At 36.6% G+C, this 12,513-nt stretch overlaps 1 protein-coding gene across 1 annotated transcript; it reads left to right on the forward strand.

The window, feature by feature from the left end:
* Positions 1-8,084: 8,084 nt before the first annotated feature.
* On the forward strand, positions 8,085-10,489 carry LOC131047435 (ankyrin repeat-containing protein NPR4). Its single transcript, XM_057981320.2, has 3 exons — positions 8,085-8,827; positions 8,912-9,336; positions 9,509-10,489. Exons 1-3 carry the CDS (start codon positions 8,197-8,199, stop codon positions 10,241-10,243), a joined length of 1,791 nt encoding a protein of 596 aa, XP_057837303.1. The 5' UTR covers positions 8,085-8,196; the 3' UTR covers positions 10,244-10,489.
* Positions 10,490-12,513: the final 2,024 nt, after the last annotated feature.

Raw genomic sequence — 12,513 nt, forward strand, 5'->3', positions numbered from 1 at the left:
ACCAAGAGCCATCCAAGTCACAGTCCAAAATTACAATGTAACAAGTACATAAAATCTCTCAAATGACACTCTGGCCAAATGTTGCACCACCATCATGCTCTACTCCACCACTACCCCCTCCTCCTACCCAACCACCTCGATGAGGAGGACCTATAACACCCCCACTACTCTAAGCCCTCTGCGACCTCTCTGATCTCTCCCACCTCATCTGGGAATAGATGAGTGCTCGCGGACTAACTGGCACAACCTACTCATATAGTCCCTGCCAATAGTCAATCTCTCCACTTGCCCGCCACATCTCCCTCAACACCACCTCAGACGAACCCTGTGCCTATGCTCCCTCCAAAACTCGGACTCTATCTTGCACCTCACTCAACCTATCCACCAGATCATCTCTCTCTCGCCTCACTATAGTCAGCTTCGCCTCATGTTTAAACAACTAGACATCTTTAGCTGCAATCTCCACCTCCCTATCCTCTAACCATTTCTGCAAGTGTAATATCATATACTCCCACATATCTCCATCTCCTCCACCTATTTCTCCCCCTCCCATCTCCATAGGATCCTCTCCTCCACCTGTGGCTCCCTCTCCCATCTCCATAGGCCCTACACCCCCACCAATATCCCTACCTCCTACTCTGGTGACCCCCTATATCTGTGGACCCTGTGATAGTCGCAATGGTTGTCCCCTTCTACCTCTCCTCTTTAATCATCCTCCTCCACCATCTCCACCTCCAAATCCCTCTCCACCCGTGGATCCACCTCCACCAAATCCTCCTCCACCACCTCCATCTCGTCCTCCCCTACCACCCCCATTGCCTCCACCACCTCCCTCTCCTCCTCCACCCCTGCCTCCTCTCCTCCTCCATCGCCATCTCCTCTCATCCTCAAAAGCTGGTATAGGCTCGAATGGATCTGAAATCCGTGGAATCAGATGCGCAGTACAATATTGTGTACTCCTCCGTCACCCTGCATCCACAATCTCAAGCCTCATATGCCATGGTCTTGCCTGTAAAGTCTAGAACTCTGCCAGGGCCTGATCATATGAAAACATTAGCCCCCACTGAAATCTCTCCCATATTGCCTGTGCATACTCCCCTAACCCTCTCATCAATCCCTGCCTCCGTGCAAACTGCCTCATCACTCTCCTGGCACCTGTCTCTCTACAAGGTAGGATGTGCGACCAATGAAAAAGCATGTCATAAATACATATGGTAGCACCTTTGCATCATCCTCCTAGGGCTCACACTTGATATATGGCCTCCATATCACTATATATACATCATCTAAAGCTCATCACCAAAACTCCAACTTTCCCAGATGGGGCTGGCTCACCATCCCTCCATACTTATACACATAGGACTGATCTATCGCCCTAAATCTCAAGCAAACTGGCCATGTGACTGGCAAGTGCTCCCAAGCCCAAATGTGTAGTAATGTGATCCTTACTGCTAGTGATCTCATCTCTCGATACACCGCCTCGTGTATCTCCCTGTAAAGATGTGCTAGCACATATGATCCCCAGGCATAGTGGGTCCCCTCAGTCATCATCTGCTCAATCACCTAGCCCCAACCAACGACCAATCCATGTGAACGTCGATTGGGGCACAACAAACCCCCGACAATCCCTGATAAAACTACTGGTAAAGGCTCATACAGTGCTGCTATGTCCTCCCAAGCTATAGAGCCATCCTTAATATAAACACCATCAGCAAAAACCCTCTGCACCACCACCGTCCCTAGTGCTTGATCATAGGTCACCAACTCCCCTCTGATCGAGATGTGCAATATCCTCCACACATCCTCTAGCATAACCATCATCTCTCCCGTTGCTAGGTGCAAGGTACATGTCTCACTATGCCAACGCTCGACTAGTGCTGTCATCAATCCACGAATCATCCGAATCACGGGAAGATACATCATATCATACAAACTAGTCGCAGCGACGCAGTCTCTCTCTGCCTCTGTCAACTACTCTCACAGCTGTTGTGTGGCAGGATGTCGCTCCGGTATCTATAGAATGGGTAGGTCCTCCTACAAACATCAGCAAACATCAGTTATTTTGCTACAAACTTTCTTAAGTTTTCAACCTAGACTATCAACAGATACTTTGATCAAGTATATTCGAGTCTCAGCAGGCAATTGATTATGGCAATCCTAGACTACAATAGGCATTTATCGTAATGAGCTAGTCCCAACAAGGCTACTATAATTCACCAAATCAACTAATCAAACAATCAACTGAGGCATCAGGCTATGTTCTCTAACGTTGGGACATTTTTATCACAATAGCGCTATTCTGCTAACAACCGGGCTACAATTTGTGCACAAAAGTGCTAAACAATCCAATGCTATTCAATAAGAACATCACTACAACAAACACACAAACATGCTATTACTATGCCGTGGAAGTGCTAAACCTACCACAAGTGCTACAACTACTATAAAATAGTGCCATTGCAGCATAATAGCACTATTCTAGGCGACAAAAGCGTTAAAACACAGTTTTAGCGCTATTGTCTTGATTGGACTTTGACACTTCAAAAAACATGCTAAAAATGCACAAAAACACAAAATTCAAAATTTGCGTACCACTGGTCCGTAGTCCTCTGGCTGCTGGAATCGACGGATCCGCTATAGCCAGTGATCTGCTATAGGCACAGGCATGATGGTCGCTGCTCACTCCCTCACCAAAAGTCACTATCAAAGCTTCAAATTGCTAGGGAGATAGGTGCAAATGAGCCTGTTCTTACCCCTTCCCCCCCATATATACCCTTCAGCCCTAGCCCTAATTCACCCCGCTCACCGTCGTAGTCCCTGTGAACTTCCAACGCCTATCATTTCTCTGTTTTATCCCTGTTTTCTCCCATTCTTTCACCATTATTGCTAATTTCTTCTATTCTACCTCCCCTCAACTTCTCATTCTTTTCGAGAGATCGCTCAATTTTTTAAAAGATTTCGGCCCATCTCTTGATGGGGCATACCACGCACTAAATTAACATTTATAGGGCACATTTCTTCACACCTATTTTTCTTTCTTTGAAACGATGCAATAAATTGCACTGTCTTAAAGAGGGGCAAATGTAGTCACATAAATGTGTCCACTTAATTAAATGAATATTTACTATTTATTTGATTATTTAACCATCAATAATCAGTTAATTAAATTAATATTTAATTAATTCATCCTCAAGCCCTTCTCCTATTAATTAAATAAAATATTGAATTTATTTAAATTAATTCATCAAGCCACACTCTAAATCAATTAAATGAATAAAATATATTTATTTAATTTAACCCCCTTTCCTCTTTTAATTAAATAATAAGACATTTATTTAAATCCCTAAACTACCCCCCACTTGCATTCTCCTACAAATGCAAGTTGCAACCACAATTGAGATTCAGAAGTAATTTTATTTTAATTAAAATCCTATTTTCCCTCACCCACCAAACCCACTTGCATCCTAAATCCCCTTCTAGACTCTTCTAACCACTTTCTAAATTCTTCTAAAACATTCTTAATTAGCCTAAACCCATCCCCTAATTATTGAAACTAACACTAACAGTAACATTTGATTCTAGTTTCCTTCGTATTTCGTTTGTGATTGAAACTAACACTAACATTTGATTCTTGAGTCATGTGTTTGTGTTATCTAACATTCTTTTTGCAGAGCATCAGGTTATATAACACTACATGTAAATATTTAGTAATCTTAGAGGAATTAATATAAGAAGTTCCTGCCAAAGTTTTAATTTGGATTAATGTTTATAAGTTGATTGATGTATTTGTGCTATATTTTTTATTTCTCTATTGACCAACATATTTTTTCTACTAAGGCTTGAAGTATGATTACAAGGAAATATCTAGTTGATGTGAGTCTTTATCATTTGTTATTTTATTTCTATATCTCTTTCTTTTTTCAATCCCACAAATTATGCTTAGCCAATTTTGGATTTTGACAACTTAAATGGTTGACTAAGGTATAAACAACACAATAGAAAGATAGATGTTTTGAATACATGCACCCATGTAAGTTCTCTCAGAGTGGTTATTAACAATGGATCAAATACAAATAAGAAACACAAAATGGAAGGAACTCAAGGAAAAATGGAAATATATATTTGAGTCCCAAAATGAACCTTAATGAAAACACATGATGAGTTTTAAGAGAAAACACATTTTAACTCTCTAAGCCTAGTGCCCAATTTTGATTTGCACACATAACCCAAGCATAAGATCATTTTTATAATATTCACTATTTTTAATGATCCCCAACTATTATATGCATTACTTTAATGAGCCTATCACATGCTAAATAACTCACAAGGCCTCAACATTAATTAAATTTACATGTTCATATTTTAATTTTCTAATTTTTTTGCACACAATGCCTATCTATGGCATTTGTCCCATGCTTATTCTTATTACAAATTCTTGGTGTGCTTCCATGCTTTTTGTTTGACATATCTATAATTCGATTTTCATATGATGTTCCTTATGGTACTCTCTACATACATTTAAAAATTATACATAATTTAATGTACACACGTGCTTATCTATGATTTAACTAATTTAATCCTTTATCAAGTGTCATTTTTTCTCTTTTAATTTCTTACATTTATAGTTTGTTGTTTCTTTAAAAAAGGTAATATACTATCATTAAGAATCTATATTTTTATTTTAAAAAAATATGTATATGTAGAAGAAATAATTTCTGAGAAAATGTAATAGTATAATTTAGTACATATTGATTCTAATTTAGTTTTGGGCCCATTTTGATGAAATGTGTAATACAATTATATATCTATTAAAGAAAGTTAAGGTAGGTACCAAAAATATCATACACTAATTTTGAGAGGAGGGTAATGCAAAATCTTTTTTGACCTTTACAGAAAAAACAAAAGCTTAAAATAAATAGCATGCCTACCACGACATAGTGATGTAAGTGGTGAAACCCTTTAAGAGAAAAAATCCACACTCCAAAATGTGTTCAATATATTATTTAAAAATAAACAATAGATTACAATATACTTTCAATGAAATCTTCTCCTAAGAGTATCACTAATGAAGATCTAGATGCTACTCAAAAGCTACTAGACTCTGACAATATATCAAAATACATAGTTGTCATAAAATAGGGTTGTCATCTAGGGCAAGCAAAGAACACAAAATATCCACCATCAAATCTATGACTTAATGATAAATATTAAAGATTTATAATGATAAAATATACATTAAATGTGGCTTTTAAGGGCGTTGTCCCCAAACCCATCAAGGGGGTTATCCCCCTAGAACTTCCCACAATCATTTATCAATAGTAACCTTTTACCATTACAAGGTTAAGACACCATTTTCCTAACAATCGATTAGTGGAAAACTCTTGTGATATTTTTGGATCATTACAATATATATCTTTATTTGTTCTAGATTCATTTACACCCATTTATGTACATTTGGGCTTATCTTTTCCCTCTTTTACACACTCTCATATATTATCAATTTATTGCACCTGCATGTGTACCCACATCCATAGCTTCATTCATTCCCTCAAGAGCAATGTTTTTCTATCTTGGATCAATCTTGAGTAGCTTATAGCTTGCCTAGATTTTTAAAATTTTAAATTCAAATTTTCAAACTAACACCCTTTCCTATTATCCAAATTGGTACGTACTATGTAACTTGTTACCATGTTTTGGTATTTAAAGGTGTTTAATGCCTAGCAAGCCCATATAGGACTACATAGAGAAATAGTTAGAACACTTTTCAAATTCCTAAGGTATAAAAGTATAACTATTTCTGACAAAATCGCATGGATCATTTGCATGCTTGATAATTCATTCAAAATCACAAATCTAATCCAATAAGTGATTAACCTGAAAGAATTTGACCTTAACAACCCAAAAAATTACCCTAAGGCATTATGATCATTGTCTTTACAAGATTAGATCAGAAAAACAACAAAACATAAAGACAAGTTATATTCTACAATATCATTTGACCTATCAGTTTTTTGGCCCCATTTCAAATTTACTCATCAACTTATTCTTGTGATGTTCAAGCTTGATCTTAGGGGGCCCAAATTCAACGTATGAGGACTTTTGAAACAACAAAACCCCTAAGATATTCATTAAATTGTATATTAATCAATGTGTCTTAATATCTAAATTGTGTAAAACATTAATATTAATTCTTATTCATCTTTTCAAAAACTAATGATTCCTATTCTCTTCATTTAATTTTGAATATTCATTACCTATTTATACACCCAAGTCAATCTCTCTAAATCTAATTTAAAATTTTATTGTACTTAGAGGATTGATAGCTATCCTCTATGATGAGGCTTAGAATTATGATGTAATAGCATTGATAATAATAATGATTTTGAAATGAGGAGTGCACAAAAATGAGTAAGCGTGGACATCATATAGTGTACACAATTTTGAAAAAAAATAAAAAAATGATGTAACATGACATCTTTATAAATGATTCTTAAATATTAGAAAAATAATATTTTATATTAGAATTAAAGAGAATAATATTTTATATTAGAATTAAAGAGAAGTTTGAAAAACTCTTATGACATGTAGGTGAGGTGTTTCTGTAAGATTGAGAGCATAAGATTCTAAGTTCAAAAAGAAAATAGACGCCATTCAAATTTTTTAGATACAACTAAATCGTTTATTATTTTGGGGTCCCATAAATTCCGTGAGCTCGTAGACTTAATTAAAAACTTAGAAAAGATCTTCGTCTGTCTCTGCCCCCCCCCCCCATCCATACGCTATCACAGACAAATCATAACCATTCGTTTTTCGTATCGCAATCCTATAACCGACGAAAGTGTCATTCTTCCCTCTCCTTTTTCCATGTGGCTACTTTGACAAAAGTATATAATCCACAGAAATAAAATGCAGCTCAGATGTGGATGCTCGTTTGTCATAAGCTGTGCATTTCTCAGAAAGTGCTCTGATTAGAAAGAGAGTAAAGGCAGGTGGGGACAATCTTCATTTTTTCATGGAAAAAAACGCTCAATTTATATGGCTTTCCGTGTAAAATCGTCTTGCTTTCCCGTATCCATGTGAAAACAAATAGGAGAAAACTGACGACTTGGTTGCGAAAGCGCATGGAAGGAGTCGTGTTAGACTTCATTATGGCCTTATTGTCTTATAATGTGAAATGAGGTATGTAAATGTCAATCCAATCTCTTTCACATTAACTTTCAATTTAATTTCTCATTCCCAATTTGATAATATATATCATAAGAATATCTTTCTTATCTAACGAATTTGAATCTATTTGATGCGCAAGAAAACACTTTAACAGTTATAAACCAAAACAAAAAGAGATTTGTTCTCCTTTTCCAAATTATGTTTTCTTTAGTTGATTTAAAACACACATATTATTTGAAAAAGCCGGTTATAACGTGACTCGGAAACAATACCGTCTCACGTCTGGGTTAAGTTGCCCGGAAATTTTGGTAGTCTTTCTTCAAAGCTGCAAACAAAACCTCATTCCACCAAAGTTTACTGCCTTCAAAGCAACTGTTTGACGAAGTTAAAATTTGAGGGTCCGCCCAACGATAAGATTTGACGACATACCCATCCACGAAACAAAATATATGCCTCCCGCGACTGGTTACATATTGGATATTTTCTGATGTAATTTACACACCTACCTTTTCTTGGATTTTTCTTAGATATTTTTACAGTGTACGACGTGTGTATACAACATTCATTTTCCATGGACTAACCCTAAATACTGAATGAAATTTATGGCCTCTCAAGGATCACATTAAGTCACCATTTAACTAATGAATTTCCGACATATGAAAGAATTGCTCATCAGATATAGAAATGAAAAAGTTATACCAAAGGTTAAAAAAAAATTCCAAATGTCATATCAACCTTTCTTTCCAAGGTTGGGGGTAAATTTTTCACTGTTCTTTTATAATATTGAATTAAGTTACAATTTTTACAATAATTGCTTGTTCACGGCGTGTAAAGATGACCACAGAAACATTTGCATCAATAAAATGTAAATCTGACTTACTTTTCCAGCGCTATTTACATCTACAGAGAGAATAAATTGGAGTGATACACAAAAATGATTCAAATTCGATAAGTACTTTTGTGGCATTGGTATGAGTTGTATGATTATAGACTCTGTCTGAGCAATATTCTGTAGCCACTGAATTCCCGATGGATAGAAGCCTGTGTAAAGCTGTTAAAGAGGGAAACTGTGAGAAAGTGAGAGAGTTAGCCCGGAATAATCCTCAGATTCTCAAAACGGTTACTCCTCTGGGAAATACAGCTCTCCATGTAGCAGCCAGTCGAAAGGATCATAAGCTTGCTGAACTGCTGCTTTCGTTGAAACCATGCATCATATTAATGAGGAACGTAAATCAAGAGACAGCGCTGCATAAAGCGGCCGCAGCGGGATGTTTGGAAGTTGTTCAGCTTCTCCTCGACTTTAAGAATGGAGTGCGCTGTAATTCTTCAGAATGCGCTCATCCGGACGGATATGATTTAGAAGGCTGTCGTTTAGATCCCAATGATCTCTGGAGAGCTCCAAATCTTGACAATGAAACAGCCCTCCACTACGCAGCAAGAGGTGATTATCCGGAGATTGCGAGCGCGCTATTGAAAAAAGTGAAGGATATTGAATTAATTCTGAACAAAGCTGGCGAGTCTGCACTCTATACAGCATGTGAAGGTGGCTCTTGGCGCGCGGCAGTGAAGCTGGGAGAGAGAGATTCTATCTCCGACACGAGGCAAGATAAACAAACTTGCCTTCATCAACTCTTAACTATTGACGGCCATTGTTATACTGGTGTGTTAGCAAGACCCTGCAATAAATTTTACTTCGTAGATACTTTATGCAGTTTTGTTTGACGTCTCTCTATCTATTGTTCAGATATAGCCCTGTACTTGCTCGGAAAGAGACCCGCTCTGGCCGAAAAGGCTGACGCTGCAGGCAACTTTCCATTGCACTTAGCGTCAATAAGAGGCAATAGAAGAATCGTAGAGGAGTTACTAAAAAGAAGTCCAGATACGGCTCTGCAAAAGAACAAGGATGGGATGGCTGCAATTCATTATGCAGCGCGCAAAGGTCACGAGGATATAGTAAGTTGCTTGATCGATTATGTACCAGATTGTACGGAAGTTCTTGGGAAGGACAACAAGAATGCCCTTCATTTTGCTTTGGAATATGGCCGAATTTCAGCGGCGAAAACTCTGCTGTCGGAGTCGATGGACCCTTCGTTTTTAATCAACCACGCTGACAGGGATGGCCAGACGGCTCTTCACAAAGTAGTAGAGGATCCTGAGTTGGCTTCCGAGGTAAAGTAACTGTAGAAATAGCACTGATAAGCTCTATAAATTGCATTGAAGGACCACTAACCTGTAAATGTGCACTGTTTTATATCGTTCACGTTTTTCTAATAATCACAGAGCATCTATCGTTATAAAAGAAATATGGAATAAAAACAGTATCTTGTGCGTTTCTTTGCAGATGTTATCTCCAATGCTTAAAATATCTCGGTGGAATGTAAATGCAGCAGATAACAACGGTCTTGCTACGCTGGATGTTGCGGAAGCCAAGATTATGACCGTGATGAAGTCGTCTTACAGGAAGCAACTGAGAAAATGTGGCGCCCACAGAAAAGAGGGGATAAGTTTGAAGCGCCAAAGATCCAGATCCTCACCGTTGCTGGAGAGATCCCCCCAAAAGGATGGTAAGGTTAAAAAAGACGACGGAGACAACCTGTCAGTAATTGCGACCCTCGTTTTTACGGTAACATTTGCGGCCGCCTTGACGGTTCCAGGTGGATTTCGGACCGATAACGGCGTTCCTGTGTGGATGCATGCCACCGCATTCCAATGCTTTATCGTAAGCGATACACTAGCTTTCTGCCTTTCCATCCTAGCGATGTTTATCTTAACCATTAAGAGTAGGGATAAGCAAGAGGTCTCTGTGAGGATACATGGTTTCATCCTGTTCAGGGCAAAATATTATAGAGGTTATCTATATTTCCTTTTTGGTAACATAGGGTGTCGTTTTAACGGGCAACATATGGTATCCAATGCAATCAACGCAACACTAGTCGCATTCATCACTGGTGTGTATGTTACGGTGGCACCCAAGTATTTGTGGTTAGCGCTTACGGTCTGTACAATGGGAGTCTTCACCGTTTTCATATATTTCCTCATGTTGGCCGCTACCCCCACGATCAATAGAAAATTTTGAGAGCTTGGAGTTGCATAAAACGAACTGTTTTTGGGAAGGTATTTAATTGTCTTACCAAAGAAGCATATATATATCTTAAATTTTTATAGGATTTGAACTTGTTAGCTCTTAATTATACTACAAAAGAAGCATACATATCTTAACTCTTTGTGGGATTTGAACTTGTTACCTCTCTTTCAAGAGCACAAGTTCTCCATGATGAAGCCAATTTAGGCTTATATTATACACTATATGCAATACCGCTTTCATGTCCTATAATGTATTTTAACTTATAGTATTATTGGTATCCATTTTGGGGTTGGTTATAATCTTTGTATTTATCAATCAATTATTTGTAGTAAAATTTCATAATTAAAAGTTTATATTGATAATGTAACATTGAGAAAGAGAACACAATTTTTTAATTTACATACAGCTATGTGCAAGATGTGAAATAAGATATAAATTAAAGTTATGTGAAGGAATCATTAATGCAATCCAATCATGTAAAATCTATGACCATCTCCAACCAACCAAATTTTAATTGACAAACACCAAATACTCAAAGATCTAAGACAAGCTTAAGTGTAATCAAATGATAACAAAATTAAATAATGTGTATAAATTAAGATTTTAACATTGAAATGTTATTTTATAGAACATTGTGAATCTGTCCAAATAGATTAAACTAAATAGGCACTAAAATTAATTTGATTTAAAACTCAATTTTTACACATGGAACCTCATATCAAGTACATTATAATTATTTTCTTCTTTGGGAATGTGGGTGCTCAGGTTTTCAACATAACATCAATAGTCTTTGAATAAGAAAGTGACAAAATTTGGTTATAAAACTGAGTGCCTGTGAAATAATGAGAAATGAGTTTGGTTTTAGAATTTCAAGAGAATAATATGAATCACTAGGATTCAATTTGAAAGATCATGTTTGGTCCATGGTTAGGGGAGGTAATGGTGTGAGGTGCAAGCATGAAAAAGAAGCATGAAAAAGTTGCATATTGTTTTAAATTTTAATTGAAATAATTTATTTTTAAATCAGTTTGAGTAGAGAGATAATAGATCTAATTGATGAGTTAATTAATTGCATGGAGAAGTTAGCTAAGTGTATGAAAGAATAAGAGGGAGTTAACTATTTGCATGGAATAGATAATTCTGTGAATGAGTGAAGTAGATTCAATTGAAGAGTGTGACTAGAAGTAAATTTAAGTGATATGATTGTATTATGTAGTAACCTAGGTAAGATGGATTTTAGTTGTTTAATAATTAAATAAATAAATTATTGATGCAAATAAGGTGGAAATAGATATTAAATTAATTTATTAATAGATAATATATGAAATAAATAAAGAAATAGATAAATATTTTTTATTAAGATGAGTGGAGATGGGCCCCACCCCATTACATATCTAACATCAACCATCAAAAACTAGAATTGGAGCAAAACTGCTCACTAGAAACAACAAAATAGGGCAACCAACAAGGTAACAATAGTTCTAGAGCCAAAAAAGATACAACCAAATTTGAATCAGAGCTTTTGTGATTGCTTATCTAACATCTAACTTGAGAAGATGAAGACTTATTAGAGGGATATTCCTTCCTACTTTGAACCATTTTCCAAGTAGATTCATTATTATCATCAGATAGTGCAGACCATCAAAAGAAATTAGGAAACATTTGTACTACTATGAATAGCAGGGTTAATTTGGTAAACATCAATTGAAGAAATAGTAAAAGAAGCTAGAAACCTACCATTACTTATTCTTTCATCAGGAGTAGAATTGGATTGGTTAACAATACCAGTAGGTAAATTAGATGTATTAGCAATAGGATAAACATCAACTGAGGGAATAGTAGTGTGACAAACATCACCAAAGGAGTCGACATTTGGATGTACAAAACCTGTGGGAACAACAACAATTTTAACAACCTGTTCTACAGGTGCTAACTAATCCTTCGAGGGAGAAAGAGAGGATGACTCAAAGACATCAGAATCATTGCAATCATCAAGCTAAATCATGAGATGTTGACATTGAGACTTAATCCACCAAGAGGAGGAAAACTTATGAAAATTGTGAGAGCTATTTAAGGATAAATGTCCAATAGAAAAGCAATGCTTGAACCTAAAAGGGATGTCCTCATAATCAATGAACTGAGTCCAAGTGTGAAATTGCACTTGTAAAAAAATCTCACTTGGAGGGGCCTTCCAAAGATCAATCTCAACCAAGATATGAGAAAAGGATGTGTGAATGAAGTTAGTGGTATCAATATCCACC

This window comes from Cryptomeria japonica, chromosome 4 (assembly GCF_030272615.1).
Source record: "Cryptomeria japonica chromosome 4, Sugi_1.0, whole genome shotgun sequence".
NCBI lineage: Eukaryota > Viridiplantae > Streptophyta > Pinopsida > Cupressales > Cupressaceae > Cryptomeria > Cryptomeria japonica.